This window comes from Amblyraja radiata, chromosome 39 (genome assembly GCF_010909765.2).
Source record: "Amblyraja radiata isolate CabotCenter1 chromosome 39, sAmbRad1.1.pri, whole genome shotgun sequence".
In the NCBI taxonomy this organism is placed as follows: domain Eukaryota; kingdom Metazoa; phylum Chordata; class Chondrichthyes; order Rajiformes; family Rajidae; genus Amblyraja; species Amblyraja radiata.
In genome coordinates this window covers 16,435,228-16,462,727 of record NC_045994.1, presented here as the reverse complement: position 1 = coordinate 16,462,727, position 27,500 = coordinate 16,435,228, and the positions used below count along the sequence as shown (strand labels likewise).

The following is a 27,500-nucleotide window of genomic DNA, read 5'->3' as shown; positions in this document are numbered from 1 at the left end:
TGCTGTGATGGATGGTGCAGGGTTAAGTACACCACGGCCCTAGAGGGTTACAGAAGAGCTTAGCTGAAACAATGTCAAGGATAATTGACATCAGCTTTGTGAGTCTGCTGGAAACGTAGAGATATTTTTCCTTGGAGCACAGAAGGTGGATATTTCAGATTTCATAATGGTGAATTTGAATAGAGAAAATGTTATCAAGTGGTTAAAGGGCAAGTAGTCAATGAAAATTAGTTTATGGAGAGGACAGCAAGGTAGTTTTTCTTTGTACAGTGAACAAAGAAAAAAGATCTTAAAGATTGTGGAATCAGGGGATATGGGGAGAAGGCAGGAACGGGATACTGATTGGGGATGATCAGCCATGATCACATTGAATGGCGGTGCTGGCTCGAGGGGGGCGAATGGCCTACATGCACTTATTGTCTATTGTCAAAAGGACAGTAGAGTGTGGGAAGGGATACACAGAGTGAACAGAATGAAGATGCAGATTCCCAAATAAACATGTATAGGTCATGCCCCATCAAACAATGAATGTCATTGAAAATTGGCTGGATGTTATTAAGACAGTGCTGAAAATCAAGGTATCAATTTTAATATAAATGTTAATGCTTCTTAGAAGAATTATTTTGAAAAATCGATTTCTAATGAAGGTATGTCAAAAAAGATGCTATTGATGATTTTTTATGGACTGGGAATACATTGGAAGCGCTCGTTATTATTTTCCTTTATATTTATTTTTGTAACACTCACGCTAGATTTTTAAATGATGTGCCAGACATGACTGCACTGATGAAGTGACTCCATCTCGCTTGTGATCTGATTATCTCATATGCAGTTACTGCAGCCAAGAGTTTAGTATTCAACTTTCCATGCAGATATTATCTGTGACATGGTCGAACCTGGTGTTCTTGCAGCGAAACTGAGCCAGTCAATTTTATCCCTCACAAAGCATTTAAGTAACTGGCTGGATGAAGCAATGGGTCTCCACGAACTCTGAAACAAATGAGAGGTGTAGATAGGGCAGACAGTCAAAACCCTTTTCCCCCAAGATGGAAGATACAAATACTAATGCCCCTGTCCCATTTAGGAAACCTGAACGGAAACCTCTGGAGACTTTGCGCCCCACCCAAGGTTTCCGTGCGGTTCCCGGAGGTTTTTGTCAGTCTCCCTACCTGCTTCCACTACCTGCAACCTCCGGCAACCACCTGCAACCTCCGGGAACCTCACGGAAACCTTGGGTGGGGCGCAAAGTCTCCAGGGGTTTCCGTTCAGGTTTCCTAAGTGGGACCGGGGCATTAAGGGCACAGCTTTAAGGTCTTCTTTTCGTGTCCATCTTCCAACAAATGTTGGCATCGCTGCCATCGTCCATCTTGAAAAGGGAGCAAGCTTCCGGCGACAACCAGTGGAAGCCATCACTTGTTGCAATAATAATAATAATAATAATGGATGGGATTTATATAGCGCCTTTCTAATACTCAAGGCGCTTTACATCGCATTATTCATTCACTCCTCAGTCACACTCGGTGGTGGTAAGCTACTTCTGTAGCCACAGCTGCCCTGGGGCAGACTGATGGAAGCGTGGCTGCCAATCTGCGCCTACGGCCCCTCCGACCACCACCAATCACTCACACACATTCACACACATTCACACACAGGCAAAGGTGGGTGAAGTGTCTTGCCCAAGGACACAACGACAGTATGCACTCCAAGCGGGATTCGAACCGGCTACCTTCCGGTCGCCAGCCGAACACTTAGCCCATTGTGCCATCTGTCGTCCCAATAGATGATGGTGGTAGCAGAATTAGCTCAGGATACTTCCAGTTCCCAGCCCTGCGACGTGGGAGCTTCTGCTATGGGGCCAACTTTAAGGTGAGGTGGGGAAAAGTTTAAAAGAGATGTGCGGGGCAGGTTTTTTACACAGAGGGTGGTAACTACCTAAAACCCACTGCCAGGGGTGGTGGTGGAAGCAGATACGATAGTGGTGTTAAAGATATCTTTGGATAGGCACATGGATTTGCAGGGAATGGATGATAGGGATTAGTACAGGCAGATCTTGACATCAGGTTTGTCACGAACATTGTGGGCCGAAGGGCCTGGATGTATGCTGTACTGTTCTATGGAAGCGACATAAGTGGATACCATTATGTATACGTTTTACATAAAAGACACGTGCAAGACATTCTGGACAGATATGTGTTTAAGAAGGAACTGCAGATGCTGGAAAATCGAAGGTTCACAAAAATGCTGGAGAAACTCAGCGGGTGCAGCAGCATCTATGGAGCGAAGGAAATAGGCAACGTTTCGGGCCGAAACCCGGAAGGGTTTCGGCCCGAAACGTTGCCTATTTCCTTCAGTCTGAAGAAGGGTTTGTAGAAATTGTAGAAATTACAGAAGGGTTTCGGCCCGAAACGTTGCCTATTTCCTTCAGTCTGAAGAAGGGTTTGTAAAAATTGTAGAAATTACAGAAGGGTTTCGGCCCGAAACGTTACCTATTTCCTTAGCTCCATAGATGCTGCTGCACCCGCTGAGTTTCTCCAGCATTCTGGACAGGTATGGGGATAGGAAGAGTTTAGCGGGCTATGGGCCAAATGCAGGCAAATGGGACTAGCCAAGTATGCCGACTTGGTCTGCATGGAAAAGGTGGGCCGAATGGCCTGTTCCAGTGCTGCACATCTCTATCACTCTGTGACTCTATGTACAGGATCAACCATCTCTTATTGAACAGCAGAGCAGGTTGGAGGAGACATATGACATGCCGTTACATCTACTCATGGGACGACAGATGGCACAATGGGCTAAGTGTTCGGTTGGCAACCGGAAGGTAGCCGGTTCGAATCCCGCTTGGAGTGCATACTGTCGTTGTGTCCTTGGGCAAGACACTTCACCCACCTTTGCCTGTGTGTGAATGTGTGTGAATGTGTGTGAGTGATTGGTGGTGGTCGGAGGGGCCGTAGGCGCAGATTGGCAGCCACGCTTCCGTCAGTCTGCCCCAGGGCAGCTGTGGCTACAGAAGTAGCTTACCACCACCGAGTGTGACTGAGGAGTGAATGAATAATGCGATGTAAAGCGCCTTGAGTATTAGAAAGGCGCTATATAAATCCCATCCATTATTATTATTATTACTCAAGATCTTCTCAGCTGTGTCCTTGGGCCTGGCAAGTTCCTTTTCATTCCCTCATTTCAACATTGAACGGAAGCCCATCATTAACATCTGGACTGAGGGGGGTCAGAGAAACTTGTGCGTCCAGTCACCCCTTCCCCACCCCCGGCCACCACTGTTGTGTCCTCTCGGGTCAGTCCATCTTGGATCAGTCTGAAGACGGGTCTCAGCCCGAAACGACACCCACCCAAGTTCTCCAGAGATGCTGCCTGATCCGCTGAGTTACTCCAGCACTTTGTGTCTTTTTTTGTAAACCAGCATCTGCAGTTCCTTGTTTCTCCACCTAATCGGGCTCAATGGTGCAGTGGTGGAGTTGCTGCCTTACAGCACCAGAGGCGCGGGTTTGATGCTGACTATGGGTGCTGTCTGTGTGGAGTTTGCACGTTCTCCCCGTGAATCACGTGGGTTTTCTCCGGGTGCTCTGGTTTCCTCCCCCACTCCAAAGACGTGCAGGTTTGTAGGTTAATTGGCTTCTGTAAGTTATAAATTGTCCCTAGTGCGTAGGATAGTGGTCATGTACAAGGTGATCTCTGGCCGGCGAGGGCTTGGTGGGCCAAAGGGCTTGTTTCTATGCATTATCTCTAAAGTCTAAATGACTAACCCTCTGCGCCTTAGTACATACATGTGAAAATGGGGAGAGGGAGTGAGCTCACCCCGATGGAGAGGGGAAAGGGGAGAGAATGTGGACACGAGGGTAGAGCTGGCGGGCGGGTGAGTGAATTTACACTGGAGACCACTTGAGATTTTCTCTTCCGTTGATTCACAGATCGCTAGAGATTCTACCTTTCAGTGCCGTTGCTATGGATACATCTCTGTATTAAATTGAAGGCTTTAAAATCAAACATAAAAGCTTTATCAGAAGCCAAATGTCAGGCGTTTATTGAGGAATTGTACTGAAGATTCTAGGCATTGGGGGCAAGAGAGACACTCTGATGTGCAATAAACTTTTAATATTCTTTCAGAAGTGTTGAATCAACATCCAGGGGTGCATAGAGGAATCTCTGTTCGGCTCTTTTCCATTCTGGCTGAAGATGTGGTTCCTGTGGATGTCTGGGTTCTCACCCTGACTGTTCACTTTGGACTTTAGAGATGCAGCGGGGAAAAAGGCCCTTCAGCCCACTGACCAGCGATCACCCACATACTAGCACTATCAGTCATACTATCAGTTCCAATTTACAGAAGCCAATTAACTTACAAATCTGTACGTCTTTGGGATGTGGGAGGAAACTGGAGTACTCACAGAAAACCCACACGGTCAGGTCACAGGGAGAACGCACAAGTTCTGTACAGAAAGCACCCGCTGTCAGGATCGAACCTGGGTCTCCAGCGCTGTGAGGCAGCAATTCTACCGCTGCGCCACCGTGCCGCCCCTGTTGTGACTGGGTAGAGAACACCATGGCTCATCTCTCCCCATCTTCACGCATGAAAACATAAGAACACATAAGAAACAGTTAGACAGGTACATACATGGATAGGACAGGTTTAGAGGGATATGGACCAAACGTGGGCAGGTGAGACTAGTGTAGCTGGGACATGTTGGTGTGGCCGATGTGGACAAGTTGGGCTGAAGGCAGTATCACTCTATGACTCTGTACTCTGGGGTGAGTGTATCTTGGACAAAGCTGGGACACTTGGTAATCTTACCATGCCCAAGACGAGGTGGCACAGTGGCACAACTGGCAGAGCCGCAGCCTCACAGCGCCAGAGGCCCGGGTTCGATCCTAACCTCGGTTGCTGCCCGTGTGGAGTTTGCACGCTTTCCCTGTGATTTCAACTTCCAGTGGATGCTCCGGTTTCCTCCGACATCCCTAAGATGTGCGAGTCTGCAGATTGTGTGGAAAGCGTGAACAGGTGATGGGTGGTCAGTGAGACGCGATGGGCTGAATATTTGTATCTTTCAAACAATCTTGGACACTGGAGTTTAGAAGGATGAGAGGGTATCTCATTGAAACATATAAGATTGTTAAGGGCTTGGACACGCTAGAGGCAGGAAACAAGTTCCCGATGTTGGGGGAGTCCAGAACCAGGGGTCACAGTTTAAGAATAAGGAGTAAGCCATTTAGAACGGAGACGAGGAAACACTTTTCCTCACAGAGAGTGTTGAGTCTGTGGAATTCTCTGCCACAGAGGGCGGTGGAGGCAGGTTTTCTGGAGGCTTTCACGAGAGAGCTGGATAGGGCTCTTAAAAATAGCGGAGTCAGGGGATATGGGGGAAAGGCAGGAACAGGGTACTGATTGTGGATGATCAGCCATGATCACATTGAATGGCGGTGCTGGCTCGAAGGGCCGAATGGCCTGCTCCTGCACCTATTGTCCATTGTCTAATCAATCAATTTAAAAATAATTATTTAGTCTCTGGATAGAATGTATCTGGAACAAGCTGCCAGAGGAAGCTAGAGAAGTGGATAAAAAGATGACTTTTAAAAGACATTTAGAATTGAACCATCCTATCACCAACTAGCGGGCGGTCCTGACCTTTTAGGACCACTCTATCTTTAAACTATCTTCAATCAGACTTTAGATAGACCAAACTATCTTTAATAGGACTTTATTGGATTTTACCTTGCACTAAACGTTATTCCCTTTATTCTGTATCCCTACGCTGTTTATGGAGTCGGTTGTAATCGTGTATTGTCTTTCATCTGACTGGATAGCACACAGCAAAAAGCTTTTCACTGTACCTCGGTGCATGTGACAATAAGCTAAACTAACTAGCTAAACTAACTAGCTAAACTAAATGGATAGGAAGAGTTTACAAGGATAAGGATTATCAGAAAAATGGGACTAACCCAATATGGGCAAGGTGGGCCGAATGGCCTGTTTCCGTGCAGTACAACTGTATAAAATGCTCAGGTGCAAGAGCATCCTTGACCCGCCACGTCAAGTCTGTTTCTCTCTCCACAAGCCCTGACTGACCATTTCCAACATATTCTGTGGAGAGAGAGACCTTGTGCTGTTCCAGCCTGCACCTTGTGTGCCTTGCGCCTTCCCATGGGCTGTTTATACCCAGAGCAAGCGGGAAGACAGATGTCTTTGACCTCGCTTGTCCCTGGACCACTTCACTGCCATCAATGTCTTTTACAGTCTGCGTCAGCTCTTGAACAATCCTGGAGCTGTCGGATGTGATGGTGCGTGCAGTAATGATCTACACTGTGGTCACATTTGCCAGCCGCACTCCTGGTGCTCTTGAAAATTAAATTAATGACCATTGCCAGTGCTAACATCGGAGTTACAACGGTGGAACAAATAATAAGGGGCAGCGATGCTGCACATGTTACTGAGCAGCAAGTAAAATTGTGGATGAAATGAAGTGAAAATGACCAGGGGAGATTGAATTGCCCTGAGGGAAGAGAGATCCAATCAGAGTCTCATTCAACGCTGAAGGAGAGCATGACATGATCACAAAAAGAACTTGTTCCATCAAGTCACAGTTAGCACAGAAACGGCTTCTTGACTTGATCGATTGAAAGATACAGCAATGAAACAGGCCCTTCAGCCCACCGAATCCATGCTGACCCTTGATCGCCCACCCACAATAGATCGATGTTATCCCACTTTCTTATCCACTCCCTGCACTATCTGCCGACTGGATCGGGTGCAACAAAAAATGTAACTCGGTACACGTGACAATATTTAACTTAAACTAAAGTTCCCGGAGATTCTGCCATTTTTTTCCCCCTCTTAAATCCACATAATTCAGTTATTCTATGGGGTGGGAGATTGCAACCTTCACGTGGTCCACCCTGTTTCGACTAATGCAATCAATCCGACGTGCTCAAACAAGATCAAATAGAACAAGTTGACCCAAGACTTTATGCTGCGCCCGCCATAGGCAAGAAGGAGTAATTGTAATGTTATACTTTAATTTTTTCCACAATACTTCAGATTGCATTAGAATCATTGCACCATTCTACTGTCTTGCATTTGCCCTTCTATTTAACGCTGTATTTATTATCACCATGTAACTGTGTACTTTAGGAGATTCTTGCAATGCGGAATTTCATTGCACCCTGGTGTGTGTGTGTGTGACAAAAAAATAGTCTGTACCTGAAGCCCTCCAATGCAGTGAATCTCCTCTGCTCCCTCCTCCAATGCAGTAAGATGCTTTGAATAACGTGCCGACCAGAACTGATTGCAAGTGTGGCTCAGCAGATGCTGGTTTACGCAGCTGTATTATCCACACAGACAGCATGATGTAGGAAGAAACTGCAGATGCTTCCTTCTCTGCCACAGAGGGCAGTGGAGGCAGGTTCTCTGGATGCTTTTAGATAGGGCTCTTAAAGATAGCGGAGTCAGGGGGTATGGGGAGAAGGCAGGAATGGGGTACTAATTGGGGATGATCAGCCATGATCACATTGAATGGCTCAAAACTCCTGAAACCTATTGTCTATTGTCTATGCTGGTTTACACTGAAGATAGACACAACATGCTGGAGTAACTCAGCGGGACAGGCAGCAACTCTGGAGAGAAGGAATGGGTGACTTTTCAGGTCTTCTACACCCTTCTTCAGATGCTGCCTGTCCCGCTGAGTTACTCCAACATTTTGTGTCTGTCTAGATATATCACAGAGTAGAAGAATCAAGACAAAAGTTCACAGAGAAAAAGATTTAATAGGAATCTGAGGGGTAACCTTTTCACTGTAAGGGGGATGGATTTATGGAATGAGCTGCCAGAGGAGGTAGTTGAGGCAGGTACAACAATATTTAAAAGACATTTGAACAGGTACATGGATAGAAAAGGTTTAGAGGGATTTGGGCCAAGCACAGGAAAATGGGGCTTGCTTAGGTAGAGCATCTTCTGTCAGCACGGTGGCACAGTGGAAAAGCTATTGCCTTACATTGCCGGAGCCCCGGGTTCGATCCTGACTACAGGTGCTGTCTTTAAAACAGAGTTTGTACGTTCTCCCCGTGATATTCGGTTTCCTCCCACACTCCAAAGACGTACAGGTCTGCAGGGATGCTGCCTAAACCTGCAGTGTTGCTCCAGCACTTTGTGTCTTTTTTTGGTAAACTAGTATCTGCAGTTCTCTTGTGTCTAAGGAACGGATATTATTGGATCCTTTGGTCTAAATCTACTCCTAATGTGTGTCTCTGGATCTGTGCAACAGGTCGAAGGATCTGATCAAGGATGCCTTTCTGGACAACGACTTCATGAAGAACTTGGAGATGTCGCAGATCATGGAGATAGTGGACTGCATGCACCCGGTGGAATACAGTAAGGACAGCTGCGTCATCAAGGAGGGAGACGTGGGCTCCATGGTGTATGTGATGGAAGGTAGGGATCACACACTCAACCCTCAAGCCAGTGGCTTCAAGTCCTGCCAGTCCCTGCTACTCTGCAGCATTGATCAGTGCCAGTGGAGGCCATCAATGGATATTTTTAAGGTGGAGATTGATAGATTCTTGATCAGTACAGGTGTCGGGGGTCATTGGGAGAAGGCAGGAGAATGGGGTTGAGAGGGAGAGGTGGACCAGCCATGATTGAATGGCGGAGTAGACTTGATGGGCCGAATGGCCTAATTCTGCTCCTCAAACCTATGAACTTATAAGAACATTGTGATATGCACACAAGACAATGTCATAGAGCTGTAGAGTCTACACAGCCTTCCACCCAACTTGCCCACGCCAACAAACTTGCCTCATCTACACTAGTCCCACCTGCCCGCGTTGGCCCATATCCCTCTTAACCTGTCCTATCCATGTACCAAGGAGTAAGCCATTTAGAACGGAGACGAGGAAACACTTTTTCTCACAGAGAGTGGTGAGTCTGTGGAATTCTCTGCCTCAGAGGGCGGTGGAGGCAGGTTCTCTGGATACTTTCAAGAGAGAGCTAGATAGGGCTCTTAAAGATAGCGGAGTCAGCGGATATGGGGAGAAGGCAGGAACGGGGTACTGATTGGGGATGATCAGCCAAATGGCCTGCTCCTGCACGTATTGTCTAGTGTCTATTGACTGGCCGCTGCCTGGACACATGAATGGCCATTGTGTCTCTCCACATGAGAGATGGGTCTGGGTGGGTGGACCTGCGAGGGGTGAATAATGATCCGTGTCTCTGTCCACAGAGGGGAAGGTGGATGTGACCAAAGATGAGGTGAAACTCTGCACCATCGCCCCGGGGAAGGTGTTCGGAGAGTTGGCCATCCTCTACAACTGCACCAGAACTGCCACGGTGAAAGGTGGGTGAGAGCGGGGGGCAACAGGGTTTACTTTGGTTCAGTTCGGAGATACAGCCCAGACTCAGGCCCTTCGGCCCACCGAGACCGTGCCGACCAGCGATCACCCATTCGCGCTAATCCTGCGCCATCCCCACTTTCTCATCCGGTCCCGACACACCAGGGGCACTTTACCGAGGAGCCGATTCACCTACAAACCCGCACAACTTTGGAGCGTGGGAGGAGGCCGGAGCACCTGGAGGAAACCCACCCGGTCACAGGGAGGACGTGCAAACTCCACACAGACAGCACCCGAGGTTAAGATGGAACCTGGGTCTCTGGCGCTGTGTGGCAGCAGCTCCACCCACTGCGACCCTGCATGCTGCCCTTGAGGTTGGTGGGTGGATTTTGCCTCCACAGATACTGCGTGGCCCATTGAGTTCTTCCAGTATCCTTTCTCGTGAAGGTAAAGTGTCTACACATGTAGCCGAAGACCATTTGGTATATCCTGGTGGATTGAGTTCTGCATATCTGATTACAGCAGTGATTGTGCTTCCGATGAAGTTGAAGGCCGTTGCTATGAATCACTCAGAAGGTTTATTTTCACGAAGGGTGATTCATGGTGGACTGATGCAAGTTGGTGCCGTGAGTTCTGTAAGAAGTTGTTCTGTGTTTGCAATTTCAGGGTGGCGTTTCGTGGGGCTCAAGAGGTAAGCAATAACATATCCATACATTAACCTGGCAGACACAAGCAACTGTGCAGGAAGGAACTGCAGATGCTGGTTTAAATCGAAGATAGACACAAAATGCTGGAGTAACTCAGCGGGGCAGGCAGCATCTCTGGAGAGAAGGAACGGGGTGATGTTTTGGGACGAGATGCTTCTTCAATAGACAATAGACAATAGACAATAGGTGCAGGAGTAGGCCATTCAGCCCTTCAAGCCAGCGCCGCCATTCAATGTGATCATGGCTGATCATCCCCAATCAGTACCCCGTTCCTGCCTTCTCTACATATCCACTGACTCCGCTATCTTTAAGAGCCCTATCTAGCTCTCTCTTGAAAGCATCCAGAGAACCGGCCTCCACCGCCCTCTGAGGCAGAGAATTCCACATTCAGGCATCCAGAGGTCCATAGTGTATTCAGTTTTAGATAGACCACGCTGACCTCTCTGTCTCTTCCATTGCCAATGAGTCCACACACAAACTGGAGCAGCAGGAGCCCATATTCCATTGTGTAGCTTACAACCCCCAGAAGAACATTGAATTCTCCAATTTTATGTAACTACCAACCCTCCACCCTCAACCCCCCCCCCCCACCCCATCTTCATCCCCCCCACCATTTAATTCTGGGTGGAAACCGGAGCTCCTGGAGATACCCCACGTGGTCACAGGGAGAGCATACAAACTCTTCAAGATTCAAGAGAGTTTATTGTCATGTGTCCCTGATAAGACAATGAAATTCTTGCTTTGCTTCAGCACACCAGTGCAAAGAATTTCATTCTTGGGATCAAACCTGGAATCTCTGCCGCGCTGTAAGGCTGCAACTCTACCGCTGCGCCACCGTGCCAGCCCCCTGGAGATGCCGCTGAGTTACTCCGGCTGAGTTACTCCGGCTGAGTTACTCCGGCTGAGTTACTCCGGCTGAGTTACTCCGGCTGAGTTACTCCGGCTGAGTTACTCCGGCTGAGTTACTCCGGCTGAGTTACTCTGGCAGTTACTGTGTCTCTTGCTGTGAGCCGGCATCGACAGTTCCCTGATCCACTCACCCCTTCCGGCAACTGTGGATCACTGAGCATCCTGTGCCGAGCTGCGGTGAATTCTCCAGATAATGTTCTACACGTTTGATGCATTCACCAAGAATAGAATCGGTGGTTCCCATGGAAACGACTATTTTAATGCGCTGCTAAACACAAGTGATTTGCCTTGAAACAGACCTTAGTCTCTTCAGCAAGAGCCCATCAAACACTTGGTTGAGGTCAGGTTTTGGCGCCAATGTTTGCAAATCCTCTTGCCCTGCTCTTTTGTGACAAAACTACAAATGTATAATTGCCAACAAATAACAATGTCTGAAACGGAAGCAAAATACTGGAAATTTGAAATAAAATTGTAATACTCAGGGGGTCAGTCAGCATCTGCGGAATCGGATGTCAAGCCTGACTAGAAGAGTTTGCATGACTTTTTTGACTGGGATTGAGGTGCTGGAAATGTTGTGCTTAATACCTCACTGAGGGGTCGGGCCGGTGGCTGGTGCCTGCTGCCTCACAGTGGCCAGGGACGTGGGTTCGATCCTGACCTCGGGTTCTGTCTGTGGGGAGTTTGCACGTTTTCCCTGTGACCCGGTGGGATTCATCCGGGTGCTCCGGTTTCCTCCCACATCCCAAAGATGTGCGGGTTTGTAGGTTAATTGGACCCCTGTAAATTGTCCCTAGTGGATGGGGAAGTGGGACTCGGTGGGACAGAGGGCCAATGGGCAATAGGTGCAGGTGTAGGCCATTCGGCCCTTCGAGCCGAGCCATTCAATGTGATCATGGCTGATCATCCCTAATCAGTACCCTGTTCTTTGCATTTAGAGAAACAGCAAGGAATATCTCTAAAACTGAACGCACTATGTACCTCTGGACAGGTCTGAAGAAGGATCTCAACCCAAAACATCACCCCCTCCTTCTATCCGGAGGTGCTGCCTGTCCCGCTGAGTTACTCCAGCATTTTGTGTCAATCTATGGACCTCTGGTCATTTCTTTCAAAGATATTTATGCCCTCCACTGCCTCATGGACAAAGGCAACAAACATTTCTGACCAATCTCCAGGTATATGGCACTTCCCAATCATAGGTAACTATGAAGCAGGAGAGAAATAGTAAATAGTAAAAAGGAATATTAAATATATTAGAAACAAGGAATTGCAGATGCTAGTTGACCAAGGAAAGATACAATATGCCTGAGTAATTCAGTGGGTCAGGCAGCATCCCTGGAGAACATGGATAGGTCATGTTTCATGTTGGGACCCTTCTTCACCGTACAAAAATATATAGAATATATTCACTATATTAACCGTTTAGTTTAGTTTAGAAACAGGCCCTTCGGCCCACTGAGTCTGCACCGACCAGCGATCCCCCATTATTAACACTATCCTACACACACACACTCAGGACAATTTATAACTGTTACCTGTACGTCTTTGCACCTCCATGTTCCAGGCTTTCTCCGGGTGCTCCGGTTTCCTCCCACATCCCAAAGACGTGCGGGTTTGTTGGTTAATTGGCTTCTGTAAATTGTCCCTAGTGTGTGAGATAGAACTAGTGCGTGGGGTGAGTGATGGTCAGTATGGACCCGGAGGGCTGAAGGGCCTGTTTCCGCGCTGTACCTATAAAAAAATGTTTTAAATTGAAATAAACACCAAAGTCTCAAAGTTCCAGCACGTGCCGCTCCGATGGGATTTCCAGCTTAAAATCCTTACCCTGGTCAGCCATTCAAACAAATCCTCTGTAAAGCTGCTCACACTGTTCTGCAACAAGCCAGCCACTGGCAACAATCTCTGCCAGGCAGCTGCTGATAATATTTTACTCCTGGGGACCTGTGCAGTCAGGAAGGAAATCAGAATTAAAGTCTTGCCCTCACAGAGTGGATGAGGAAGGATATTGGTCACATTCCCCCAGCTTGTGAGAGACTGGGGGTGCTGGAATGGAGAGGGATTGTCCCAGCAGAACTCCCCAAACTCATTTTGGGCTGCACAGTGGCCTCACAGCACCGGAGACCCGGGTTCGATCCCGACCACGGGTGCTGCCTGTACGGAGTTTCCACGTTCTCCCTGTGACCGCGTGGGTTTTCTCCCGGTGCTCCGGTTGCCTCCCACACTGCAAAAATGTGCATGTTTGTCGGTTAATTGTCTGTAAATTGTCCCTAATAATAATAATAATGGATGAGATTTATATAGCGCCTTTCTAGAATACTCAAGGCGCTTTACATCGCATTATTCATTCACTCCTCAGTCACACTCGGTGGTGGTAAGCTACTTCTGTAGCCACAGCTGCCCTGGGGCAGACTGACGGAAGCGTGGCTGCCAATCTGCGCCTACGGCCCCTCCGACCACCACCTAGCGTGTGTGGGGTAGTGCTAGTGTACGGGGTGACCATTGGACAGTACAGACTCGGTGGGCCGAAGGGCCTGTTTCCACGCCGTATATTTCTAAGGGTGGAAAGTCTAAAGTAACGATTCTCATGGATCTGTCCTGCACCTGTCCATGGTGCTGAAGCACCTGGCTTTCAACACATTATTCCCATAGAACATAGAACATACAGCACAGGAACTGTCCCTTTTACACGATCATTTTTATAGACTTCTTTCAGCTCACTCTCTGTAATGTCCGACATTCCTGGTCGCTTGAGTTGCCAAACCTGGCCCATGATACAATTACTCAATGTGCTCTCTGCTGTACACCTGTCGAAGTTCAATATGCCCCTTTAGAGATTCATCATTTCTAAATGTCGGTCGGCATTTGTTAGGAGCCAGCATTATTCACTCCGTATCTAAGGAGATTAAACTGAGGCAGACATCAGATGTGTAATGATGGTTGAGGCTTATGGTATTGTCTCTCTCATAGATTAAAACCAGGAAAATGTCAGTAAGAATATGAACAATCTACTTATCTTTTAATTGAAACATGAAAAATACAGTTGTCATAACACAGCATTTTACAAACTAATCCCCCAAAATATGTTTCTATAATGCAGTCCAACAGGATTAGTATTAAATAATGGAAAGGCATGGATTATATACTAGAATATACTTGGCAAATGTTAGGGGTAACTCCTTATTGAGTCACAGAAACAGGCCATTCGACCCATCTTGCCCAGGCTGACCAAGATACCTCTACGCTCCATTTTCCTGCATTTGGCCCATTTCACCTCTAATTCTTTCCTATCCAAGTATCTGTTCGAAATGTGTTGGAAGGAACTGCAGATGCTGGTTTAAACCAAAGATAGAGTAACTCAGCGGGACAGGCAGCATCTCTGGAGAGAAGAAATGGGTGATGTTTCGGGTCAACTGAAGAAGCGTCTCGACCCGAAACGTCCACCCATTCCTTCTCCCAGAGATGCTGCCTGTCCCGCTGACTGACTCCAGCTTTTCATGTCAATCCTCTGGAGGTCCGTTCCATACACTCATCACCCTCTGTGTAAAAAAACTTTCCCTCATTTCTCCCTTAATTATTTTGCATCCCACAGACCTATGTCCTTTGCTTTTAGGTTCCATTACCTTTAGAAAAAGGTTGTGACTATCTACCCTGTCTATGTCCCTCCCAATTTTCTAAACCTCTGTAAAGTCACCCCTCAGTCTCCTGTGCTCCAGTGAGAACAATAGCAGCCTATCGAGTCTTTTAACTCCAGCCTCCCATTCCACACTCGACCTTCGACGTTCCAGAGACATTGCCCAACCTCTCCTTATAGATAATACCCTCTAATTCAGGCATGATTTAGAGCGCAGAACATGGAAGAGTGCAGCACAGAAACAGGTCCTTTGGCCCACCATGTCTGTGCCGAATATGATGTCAAGACCAAGTCTTATCTGTCTGCACATGATCCATATCCATCTGTATATCCACATGCCCATCTACAAGTCTCATAAATGCTTCAATTGTACCTGCCTCTACGATCAGCCCCAGCATCATGTTCCAGATACTCACCCTCTGTGTAAAATACTCGCCCCCAACTTCCTCCTTTAAATTATGCCCTCAAGTATTTGACATTTTAGCCCTGGGAAAAAATATTACAATCGTCTATCCCAAATATACCTTCAACATACAGCAGGAACCAGTTTCATGTGGCCCCAATGGAAGGTAGAACATAGAATAGTACAGTACAAGAACAGGCACTTTGGCCCACAATGTCTGTGCCCAACATGATGCCAAGCCCAACTCCTCTTCTCATCTTCTTGTGCGTGGCGTGCACAGCCTAAAGTTGTAGGACAACTTGTTCTATTTGATCTTACTTGATTGTGCACGCCAGGTTGATTGCATTCGTCGAACCACGTGAAGGTTGCAATCTTCCCACCCCAAGCCCAGATCTTATTGACCATATCTTTCCAAGCCCTGCATATCTAATAATGCCATTAACATATTCTTGATTAGTGCGGGTGTCAGGGGTTATGGGGAGAAGGCAGGAGAATGGGGTTAGGAGGGAGAGATAGATCGGCCATGATTGAATGGCGGAGTAGACTTGATGGGCCGAATGGCCTAATTCTACTCCTATCACTTTTGACCTTATAACAGATCTGCTTCAATCACCACCCCCGACAGCATGTTCCAGGTACTCCCCACACCCTATGCCCCACACATCTCCTTTAAACATTACCCATCTCATCTTAAAGCCGTGAATATCTGCTGTGAAACAAGAGAATTTAATGCACAGCTTCAACAGCTAAGACTCGGGGTGCAGGCGATGGGAACCAATGCATTCTCTCGCTTTCCTTGTTCAAATGCACCAAGGTGCAGCACACTCCAGAGCAGCAGAAAAAATGCAAACCAGCTCCAAGTTCAAATCCGATGTGACCTCCCGGTGGCGCGGCCATTGTGCTGGGGGAATGCAGTCATTGGCACCTCAGTTACCATAGCAACAGCACTCCTTGAGGGAGGAAGGCAAGGCCATCAATTGATGAAATCTTAAAAGTAAATTAGAAACCTTAAAATGAAATGCCTTCACACCAGGAGATAGACTGAGGACTGGAGACAGATTTGATTTTGGAGGAAATAGACACAGAGTGCTGGAGTAACCGTACAAGTGTGAATGGCTCGATTGTAATCATGTGTTGTCTTTGCCATGGCTGGTTGGCACGCAACAAAAGCTTTTCACTGTACCTCAGTACACGTGACGTAAACTAAACTAAACTAAGATGTTACACAGCGCCAGATTACAACAGGTTTGTGGTGTACCTGATAACTTGCAGGGGAACACAGGAAACAGTCTGAAGAAGGGTTTCGGCCCGAAACGTCGCCTATTTCCTTCGCTCCATAGATGCTGCTGCACCCGCTGAGTTTCCCCAGCAATTTTGTGTACCACAGGAAACAGGCCACAGGTTTAAAGCCAGGCAGGAACTGGAGTCTGTCAGTGTTGGAGGGAGTGTGAGAATGGGCTCCAACCTGTTGGAGGGTGGGAACAGAGAGTGGAGAGTGCATGGAACGTGCTGCCTGAGGTGGCGGTGGAGGCTGATACGATCGTGGTGTTGTCCACAAGAGACATGTGACAGCCACATGGATATGGAGGGATATGGGGAGGGATATGGATATGGATATGTGCCGGTCGATTAGAGTTGGTCTTGGCATCATGTTCGGCACAGGGTGTCGTTCCATACACCCACCACCCTCTGTGTGAAAAAGTCGCCCCTTGTTCCCCTCTTCCCCCCCCCCCCCCCCAACACCTTGGCTTGGGCCAAGTGTCCGATGGTGTTGACCTGTGAACCAACTCCCTCAACATTCTCTCTCGTCTCCCGCACAGCGCTCACCAACATCAAGCTGTGGGCCATCGACCGACCCTGCTTCCAGACCATCATGATGCGGACAGGAGTGATCAAACACATCGAACACATGGAGCTACTCAGGAGGTGAGTGCCAGCTCTTTAACCCCTCTCTCCGTCTCTCCCTCCCTCTCTCCCTCTCTCCTTCCCCTTTTCTTTCCCTCCCTGTCACCCTCTTTCCCTCCCTCTCTCTCCTTCCCCCTCCCTACCTCTCTCCGTCCCTCTCTCTTCCCCCACCTCTCTTCCCCCCCCTCTCTCTTCCCCCCCTCTCTCTTCCACCCCCCTCTCTCTTCCCCCCCCCTCTCTCTTCCCCCCCTCTCTCTTCCACCCCCCCCTCGCTCCCCCCCTCTTCTCGTTTCCCCCCCGCCTCTCTGTCCCCCCTCTCCGGTCCTTCCACCCCCTCGCTCTTCACCCACCTCTCATCTTCCCCCCTCCTCTCCGCCCCCCCCTACTCTTCCCCCCCTGCTCTTCCCCCCCCACGCGTCTTCCTCTTCCACCCCCTCTATCTTCCACCCCCTCTCCTCTTCCTCCCCCTCTCTCTTCTCCCCCCTCTCACGCCCCTCTCTCCCCGCCCCACCGCTCTTCTACCCCCCCCTCTCCTCGCCCGCCCCTCTCTTCCCCCCACTCTCCTCTTCCCCCCTCTTCCCCCTCTTCCCCCCCTCTCTCTTCCCCCCCCTCTCCCCCCTCCTCTCTCTTCCCCCCCTCTCTCTTCCCCCGTTGAATATATGCGGAATATGATGCTTGGTTGCTTGTGACATGCTCTGGAGTAACGGCACCTCACACCCCATCTCTTCTCTCTCTCTCTGCAGTGTCCCATCGTTCCAGGAACTCCAGGAAGAAGTACTCAGCAAGCTGGCCGATGTGCTGGAGGAGGTATTGAGGTCCCCCCCCCCCCCCCCCCCCCAGTCCCCCCACCCCCTCCCATTCGTACTTGATTTGCCCCAAGACATAGAAACATAGAAAATAGGTGCAGGAGGAGGCCATTCGGGTCTTCGAGCCAGCACCGCCATTCATTGTGATCATGGCTGATCGTCCCTTACCAATAACCCGTGCCTGCCTTCTCCCCATGGAAGAACATATCTGTAGTCCAGGAAGCATTCTTCTGTTCCACCGGGGATGTTGAATGCCTGGAGCTGAGTGTCAGTCATCAAAAGTATTAGTTGAAAATGCCACAACCTGCTTGCTTTTGCATTTGTACGTGACCGAGTTTTGTGTGAAACAGCTTCATATTCTTTATAACGCCTATATAAGTATTCCCCAGGTTGGTCATGGAATGCAGGATAGTACTTATTTCACTGTTGTAATAGTGGTTTCCATCTGGACAGACACAAAGCCGCGATCAGGACCAAATTCTGCATGGTATTCAGGTGGAAAATTCCATGAATCAACGATCGAATCTGATACTTTCGATTCCCACTCACTCCCAAGACAAAACGGCTCCTTCCCACAGCTCATGGGGAGAAATCTCCTGCCGTCACTCTCTGATCATCTGTGGAGGGATCACTGCTTCTGCCATGAAACCGTTGGTCTATTCTCGAGTAGAATAACATTTGTAAATGAAAAAAAGGCCAAAGGGTTTGAAACACAGAAACATAGAAAATAGGTGCAGGAGTAGGCCATTTGGCCACAGTTGACCTGTTGTTTTCTAACATTGCCTTACAGACTCATTATAAAGAAGGTGACTACATTGTGAGGCAGGGAGCCAGTGGAGATACGTTCTTCATCGTCAGCAAGGGGAAGGTGGGTATCGTAACTGTGGTGGCGCTGCCCATAGACCAATCGGAGCAGATAACTCATACCTTGACCAATCACAGTTAATAACATAGAAACATAGAATATAGGTGCAGGAGGAGGCCATTTGGCCCTTCGAGCCAGCACCGCCATTCAATATGATCATGGCTGATCATCCAAAATCAGTAACCCGTTCCTGCTTTCTCCCCATATCCTTTGATTCCGTTAAGAGCTACACCCAACTCTCTCTTGAATGCATCCAGTGAATTGGCCTCCACTGCCTTTTGTGGCAGAGAGTTCCACAGGTTCACAACTCTCTGGGTGAAAAAGATTTTCCTCAACTGATACCTGGACCAAATCTGGCAGAAGTGTGAAGAAGGGTCTCGACCCGAAACGGCCCCTGTTCCTTCTCTCCAGAGATGCTGCCTGTCCTGCTGAGTTACTCCAACGTTTTGTGTCTTCAGTTTAAAGCAGCATCTGCAGTTCCTTCCTACACAGCAGAAACCACCTCATTCCTGGACCAACCACAGCAGAGATTAGCACACCCCTGGACAACTCACAGCATAATGAATGGGCTGGTTGGTGAATATTCGGCCCATCAAGTCTACTCCCCCATTCAATCATATAACCATATAACAATTACAGCACGGAAACAGGTCATCTCGGCCCTACAAGTCCGTGCCGAACACTTATTTTCCCATTCTAGTCCCATCTACCTGCACTCAGACCATAACCCTCCATTCCTTTCCCATCCATATACCTAATGATAGACCATGGCTGATCTATCTCTCCCTCCTAACCCCATTCTCCTGCCTCCTCCACATAACCCCCGACACCCGTACTAACCAAGAATCTATCTATCTCTGCCTTGGCCTCCGCAGCCTTCACAGGCAAGGAATTCCACAGATTCACCACCCTCTGACTAAAGAAATGTCTCCTCATCTCCTTCCTAAAAGACGTGGTAGATTGTTCGGGTGATCGCCGGTCGGTACGGAATCGATGGGCTGAAGGGCCTAATTCCACACTGTATTAGTGACGTCGAAAGTCGAAATAATGAGTTGAACGAGGGCCTGTGGTTTTGATTGTGGTCTAACATTAATGGCAGCTGCCTTGCTTTGGCCACAGGTGCGGGTAACACGAGAGCAAACAGCGCTAGGTGAGGCACCAGCTGCCAGTACCTTGTCGAGGGGTGACTGGTTTGGCGAGAAGGCTCTCCTTGGGTACGTTTACCTTCCCTTCCCTCAGACGGTGCAGCTTGTTCCAACCCTTGGCACGGCGGCCCAGCGGGTTGAGCCGCTGCCTCACAGCGCCAGAGTCCCAGGTTCGATCCTGACCTCGGGTGCTGTCTGTGTGTGTGGAGTTTGCACGTTCTCCCATGACCTGCGTGGGTTTCCTCCAGGTGCTCCGGTTTCCACCCACATCCCAAAGACGTGCGGGTTTCGGTCTCCAAATCTGAGGAAGGACATTATTGCCATAGAGGGAGTGCAGAGAAGGTTCACCAGACTGATTCCTGGGATGTCAGGACTGTCTTATGAAGAAAGACTGGATAGACTTGGTTTATACTCTCTAGAATTTAGGAGATTGAGAGGGGATCTTATAGAAACGTACAAAATTCTTAAGGGGTTGGACAGGCTAGATGCAGGAAGATTGCTCCCGATGTTGGGGAAGTCCAGGACAAGGGGTCACAGCTTAAGGATAAGGGGGAAATCCTTTAAAACCGAGATGAGAAGAACCTTTTTCACACAGAGAGTGGTGAATCTCTGGAACTCCCTGCCACAGAGGGTAGTCGAGGGCAGTTCATTGGCTATATTTAAGAGGGAGTTAGATGTGGCCCTTGTGGCTAAGGGGATCAGAGGGTATGGAGAGAAGGCAGGTACGGGATACTGAGTTGGATGATCAGCCATGATCATATTGAATGGCGGTGCAGGCTCGAAGGGCCGAATGGCCTACTCCTGCACCTAATTTCTATGTTTCTATGTTTCTATGTAGGTTAATTGGCCCCTCTGTAAAAGTGTGGGTGGGGGCGGAGAGAGTCTGAGGGTGGTGATGGGGATGCGGGGACAATAAGATGGGATCAGTGTCGCATTAATGTAAAGGGTGCTTTACAGTCATGGTATGATCATAGTTCTGTAGCGTATGGAAGCAGGCCCTTCGGCCTGACTCATCCATGCCGACCAATTTGGCATCTGGGCTCGTTCTATTTACTTGTATTTGGCCAACATCCTTCTAAACATTTCCTATCCACATGTCTTTTAAAAGTGGTGATTGTATCCACTTCTATAGCTTCCTCTGGCAGCTTGTTCATTCCAGATATAGACTACCCTCTGAGTGGAAATAATTGCCACTGAGACTGTGAAACACTATTCCCTTTATCCTGTATCTGTACACACTGTGGACAACCTCATTGTAAGTCTTTACCCTAACTTGATGGCAGATGACAATCAGCTGAGAAGGTTGTTGGCTGCAACATTCTCCACCATTGACGAACTGTAAGGGCCAGGAAACGAGCGGGGAAGATCATCTCTGACCCCTCTCACCCTGGCCACAAACTCTTTGAATCACTTCCCTCTGGAAGGCGACTCCGGACTGTCAAAGGTGTCATAAAAACAGCTTTGTTCCACGAGTAGTAGCTCGACTCAATAACCAAAAGTCTGTAGCCTCCTTGTGCTCTGGTATTTTATGTCAGTCACATGTTTAAACTACAATGTTTTATTCTTAATGTTTTAATGTTTTACATTTTATTCTTAATTGTTTACTGTATGTCGTTTTGTTACTTGGGAGCGGAGCACCAAGGCAAACTCCTTGTATGTGTACATACCTGGCCAATACACTTATTCATTCATTCATTCATTCATTCATTCATTCATTCATTCATTCATTCAAAAAGCTTTTCTCTGTATCTCGGTACACGTGGCAATTTATAACCTAAACTAAACTAAACTCTTTTCCCCTCAGAGAAGATGTGAGGTCAGACAACATGATAGCAGCGGAGGAGGTGACCTGCCTAGTGATTGACAGAGAGTGAGTAGATCTTCCCTCAGCCGTGACTGCATTAAATACATAGAACAGCACAGGAACAGGCCCTTCGGCCCACAATCTCCATGCTGAACATCATGCTGAGACCAACTCTATTCTTCCTGCATGTGATCCATATCGCTCCATATCCACGTGCCTATCCAAAAGCCCCTTAAACACCACTATCATGTCTACCTCCACCTCCACCACCTGGCAGCACGTTCCAGGCACCCGCTGTGTAAAAAAACCTGCCCCGCACAACTCCTTCAAATTTGCCCCTCTCACCTTAAAGTTACGCCCTCTAGTCTTTGACATTTTCACTCTGATGAGAAAGGTTCTGACTGTCCACCATATCTACGCCTCTCATTATTTTAGATACTTCGATCAGGTCCCCCCTCAACCTCCAACCTTACGCAAAACTAGGTGGTTGCTGAAGGCTTCTTAACTGAGGACATTGCTCCATCTGCCCGCCCCTCAGTGACCCTCCCCCCCCTCACGGGTAGCTGCCTGAGCTTTTTCCTTCTCTCTGCCTGCAGTTCCTTCCGCCAGTCAATCGGAGGTTTGCAGGATGCGATCTGTGAGGAGTACGAGACTGCGGAGATGCGGGCAAGGTGAATGTGGACACGGGGAACGCACGGGCCGGCATTAAGATTCAATGGGAACCTGAGGAATAACCTTCTTACACAGAGGGTGGTGGTGGGTGTATGGAACGAGCTGCTGGAGGAGATAGTTGAAGCAGGTACAATAACAATATCTGGACAGGTACATGGATAGGAATGTTTAGAGGGATAGGGGCAGGTGGGATTAATGCAGATGGGGCATAGCAAGAATGTCCTTCCACAAATTAGGGGACCAAAACTGCACACAATACACCAGGTGTGGTCTCACTAGGGCCCTGTACAACTGCAGAAGGACCTCTTTGCTCCTATACTCAACCCCTCTTGTTATAAAGGCCAACATGCCATTCGCCCTGGGTAAAAGACTCCATCTATTCCTCTCATGATCTTATACACCTCTCTACAAGATTACCCCCTCACTCCCCTGCGCTCCATGGAATAAAGTCCCAGCCTGCCCAACTTCTCCCTGTGGCTCAGGCCCCCTCGAGCACTGGCAACATCCTCGTAAATCTTTTCCAGCTTTTAATGACATCCTTCATAGAAACATAGAAAATAGGTGCAGGAGTAGGCCATTCGGCCCTTCGCTGGTCGGTGCTGGTCAGAGGGCCTGTTTCCACGCTATATCCACTCTATGACATAATCAGGCTGGATGAAGTTGTGTGTAATTATATGTAGATCATAGTTAAATTGGGAACGCAGGATCATCAATGAGAATTACATATAATTACAGAATGATACATTGCTGACATTACCTACATATACACCAGTTTACTCAGAACAAACAATTGTGGGAAACTGGTAATTAATGTCATTAACTCACAGAACTCCAGCAACAAAAATATCTTAACTAGCGGTGATGGTCCCCAGCCGGTCAGTTTATAACAAGAAGGGTTGAGTGACACCACACTTGGATTGTTGTGTTCAGTTTTGATCAACATGCTGATGGAAGTTGATCAGCCATGATCATATTGAATGGCGGTGCAGGCTCGAAGGGCCGAATGGCCTACTCCTGCACCTATTGTCTATGTTTCGATGTCATTAAAAGCTGGAAAAGATTTACGAGGATGTTGCCAGTGCTCGAGGGGGCCTGAGCCACAGGGAGAAGTTGGGCAGGCTGGGACTTTATTCCATGGAGCGCAGGGGAGTGAGGGGGTAATCTTGTAGAGAGGTGTATAAGATCATGAGGGGAATAGATGGAGTCTTTTACCCAGGGCGAATGGCATGTTGGCCTTTATAACAAGAGGGGTTGAGTATCGGAGCAAAGAGGTCCTTCTGCAGTTGAACAGGGCCCAAGTGAGACCACACCTGGTGTATTGTGTGCAGTTTTGGTCCCCTAATTTGAGGAAGGACATTCTTGTTATTCAGGGAGTGCAGCGTAGGTTTACAAGGTTAATTCCCGGGATGGCAGGACTGTCATATGCTGAGAGAATGGAGCGGCTGGGCTTTGTATACTCTGGAGTTTAGAAGGATGAGAGGATATCTTATTGAAACATATAAGATTATTAAGGGTTTGGACACGCTAGAGGCAGGAAACATGTTCCCGATGTTGGGGGAGTCCAGAACCAGGGGCCACAGTTTAAGAATAAGGGGTAAGCCATTTAGAACGGAGACGAGGAAACACTTTTTCTCACAGAGAGTTGTGAGTTTGTGTAATTCTCTGCCTCAGAGGGCGGTGGAGGCCGGTTCTCTGGATGCTTTCAAGAAAGAGCTAGATAGGGCTCTTGAAGATAGCAGAGTCTGGGGATATGGGGAGAAAGCAGGAACGGGGTACTGATTGGGGATGATCAGCCATGATCACATTAAATGGCGGTGCTGGCTTGAAGGGCCGAATGGCCTACTCCTGCACCTATTGTCTATTGGGGACATGACTTGAGAATTAAGGGACAGAAGTTTAGGGGTAACATGAGGGGGAACTTCTTTACTCAGAGAGTGGTGGCTGTGTGGAATGAGCTTCCAGTGAAGGTGGTGGAGGCAGGTTCGTTTTTATCATTTAAAAATAAATTGGATAGTTATATGGACGGGAAAGGAATGGAGGGTTATGGTCTGAGCGCAGGTATATGGGACTAGGGGAGAATACGTGTTCGGCACGGACTAGAAGGGTCGAGATGGCCTGTTTCCGTGCTGTAATTGTTATATGGTTATATATGGTTATATGGTCTACTGGCAGGAGAATCCAGAAGCAGAGGACATAGGTTTAAGGTGAGAGGGGGAAAGATTTATTAGGAAGCTGAGGGGCAACGTTTTCACACAGACGATGGTGGGTGTGGGGACGAGTTGTCCTACATCACTTCACTAGGGGACCGATGATTCACTCTCTCCTGTGTCTCCTCTCTCTTTCAGCTTTGAGGTTGAAGCAGCTTACTTTGCGGACTTGGATCGAACAGACATCATCATCTGCGGGACCCTTGGCGTTGGAGGGTTTGGCCGTGTCGAGTTGGTAAGGCTGGTGATGCCGCTGGGGGAGACGGCCCCTGTCTCGAGAGCTCAAGTTACAGTGAAGTCCACATTTCTCCAGCCACCCTACACCCAGAAGAGTCAGGAGTTTGGTCATCTTTAGAGTTGAGAGATACGGCTTGGGAACAGGCCCTTTGGTCTTCCGAGTCCACACAAACCACTCAATCTAAGAAATATAGAAGGTACACACAAAATGCTGGAGTAACTCAGCAGGACAAGGAAGGTTTCCGAAAAGTCACCCATTCCTTCTCTCTAGAGATGCTGCCTTTACCTCATGAGTTACTCCAGCATTTTGTGTCTACCTTCGATTTAAACCAGCATCTGCAGTTCTTTCCTACACATAAAATATAGAAAATAGGTGCAGGAGTAGGCCATTCGGCTCTTCAAGCCAGCACCGCCATTCGATAAGATCATGGCTGATCATCCAAAATCGGTACTCCGTTCCTGATTTTTCCCCATATCCCTTGATTCCTTTAGCCCTAAGAGCTAAATCTAACTCTCTTTTGAAAACATCCAGTGAATTGGCCTCCACTGCCTTCTGTGGCAGAGAATTCCACAGATTAACAACTCTCTGAGTGAAATTTCTTTTCCTCATCTCACTCCTAAATGGCCGACCCTTTATTCTTAAACAGTTTCAATGAGGGTTCCCCCTCATCCTTCTAAACTCCAGTGAGTAGTGGCCCAGTGCCATCAAACATTCATCATAGAAACATAGAAAATAGGTGCAGGAGTAGGCCATTCGGCCCTTCGAGCCTGCACCGCCATTCAATGTGATAATGGCTGATCATCCAACTCAGTATCCTGTACCTGCACTTCTCTCCATACCCCCTGATCCCTTTAGCCACAAGGGCCACATCTAACTCCCTCTTAAATATAGCATTTAATTATAGCAATAAAATGAATTTAATTCAAATGAAATTGAATTGAATTGATTGGAATTGAATTGAATATTTAATTGAATATACGTTCCTCTCTCAGGTGCAGTTGAAGAGCGAGGAGTCACGAAGCTTTGCCATGAAGGTCCTGAAGAAGCAACACATCGTGGACACGAGACAACAGGAGCACATCCGCTCGGAGAGGCAGATCATGCACGAAGCGCACTGCAACTTCATCGTCAGGTGCACCCACTCCCTCCGCTCCACCCACTGCCCCGCCGATCCCTTCACTTCAGCTTAGCTTATTGTCCGGTGTACCGAGGTACAGTGAGAAGCCTCGGTTGCGTGCTAACCAGTCAGCGGAAAGACAATACATGACACCAAAAAAAAAGCACAAAGTGCTGGAGTAACTCAACAGGTCAGCCAGCATCCATGGAGAATTGAATTGAAGTCACAGTGACATTTTTTGCTTGCACACCCAAGGTATCCAAACAGTCACCACACAAAGGGTATTTACAAAGTTCATGGATAGGTGGCGTTTCGGGTGGGGACGGTTCTTCAGGCTGGTTGGGGTGGTGGGGGTAAGGAAGCTGAAAGAGTGGAGGGGCAGGACAGAAATTACCAAGTCATCTACTCCGGCTTGCTTGTGAGACGACCTGACTGATGGATTGTGTGTGTGTGTTGCAGGTTGTACAGGACCTTCCGTGACACCAAGTACCTCTACATGCTGATGGAGGCCTGCCTCGGAGGGGAGCTCTGGACCATCCTCAGGGACAGGTAACTGACCGCCACCCTCATCACTCTCCTCCACCCCCTCACCCCGTAAAAGAGTCTGGCAGTGCATCAGCTCATCGTAAGATTGTTTCCGATGTTGGGGAAGTCCAGAACAAAGGGTCACAGTTTAAGGATAAGGGGAAATCTTTTAGGACTGAGATGAGAATTTTTTTTTTCACACAGAGAATCTGTGGAATTCTCTGCCACAGAAGGTAGTTGAGGCCACAGTTCATTGGCTATATTTAAGAGGGAGGTAGATGTGGCCCTTGTGGCTAAAGGGATCAGGGGGTATGGAGAGAAGGCAGGGATGGGATACTGAGTTGGATGATCAGCCATGATCATATTGAATGGCGGTGCAGGCTCGAAGGGCAGAATGGCCTCTACTCCTGCAGCTATTTTCTATGTTTCTAACTCCACAAGACCCAACTCTTTAGACTTTCGAGGTACAGTGCAGAAACAGTCTGTTCGGCCCACTGAGATTATGCTGACCAGCAGTCACCCTGCACACGAGCACTATCCTACACACTAGGGTACACATCCCACTACAAAACTTTACAACTTTACAGAAGCCAATTAACCTACAAAACCCGCGCGTCTTGGTAAAGTGGGAGGGAACCGGAGCACCAGGCCGGCACAGGGAGAATGTACAAACTCCGTACAGACACCACCCATAGTCAGGATCAAACCTGGGTCTCTGGTGTTGTAGTGGCAGGAACTCTACCGCTGCGCCCCTGTGCCACCAGTGCTGTCTGTGTGGAGTTTGCACGTTCCCCTTGTCGCCGCGTGGGTTTCCTCCGGGTGCTCCGGTTTCCTCCCATATCGTTAGTGTGCGGGTGATTGCTGGTCGGCGCAGACATGATGGGCCGAAGGGCCTGTTTCAAAACTAAACTACATCTAAACTAAACTTTATCTCTAAACTAAACTAAACTAAACTCATGGAAGCCCACTCCTGAGAAATTAACCTTAAAGTAAGGCCGCACTGCCTCACGATGCCAGAGACCACAGATGTTGTCTGTGTGGAGTTTGCATGATCTCCCTGTGACCGAGTGAGCTATGTACCTGCACCCCTAGATCCCTGGGATGTATAACACACCCCAGAGTCCCGCCATTCTGTGCTAACATCACTGTGAATGTTATTGCAAATTTCAGGGAGTCATTCGATGATGCTGCCACTCGGTTCTACACGGCCTGCGTGCTGGAGGCTCTAGCATACCTGCACTG

The 27,500-nt window shown here is 48.2% G+C and overlaps 1 protein-coding gene across 1 annotated transcript in view; it reads left to right on the top strand.

Annotated features, from left to right (window-relative positions):
* Window positions 1-27,500, top strand: part of LOC116967215 (cGMP-dependent protein kinase 1-like) — a 35,145-nt gene that overhangs the window by 1,242 nt on the left and 6,403 nt on the right. Inside the window, exons 2-13 of the mRNA XM_033013651.1 lie at window positions 8,265-8,431; window positions 9,219-9,332; window positions 16,795-16,900; window positions 17,623-17,686; window positions 18,476-18,553; window positions 19,670-19,764; window positions 21,500-21,565; window positions 22,096-22,170; window positions 24,517-24,613; window positions 25,609-25,748; window positions 26,193-26,282; window positions 27,429-27,500. The exon at window positions 27,429-27,500 is cut by the window's right edge and continues 70 nt beyond it. Of these exons, the coding sequence (XP_032869542.1) occupies window positions 8,265-8,431; window positions 9,219-9,332; window positions 16,795-16,900; window positions 17,623-17,686; window positions 18,476-18,553; window positions 19,670-19,764; window positions 21,500-21,565; window positions 22,096-22,170; window positions 24,517-24,613; window positions 25,609-25,748; window positions 26,193-26,282; window positions 27,429-27,500 (1,164 nt within the window). The remainder of the gene's footprint in view (window positions 1-8,264; window positions 8,432-9,218; window positions 9,333-16,794; window positions 16,901-17,622; window positions 17,687-18,475; window positions 18,554-19,669; window positions 19,765-21,499; window positions 21,566-22,095; window positions 22,171-24,516; window positions 24,614-25,608; window positions 25,749-26,192; window positions 26,283-27,428) is intronic.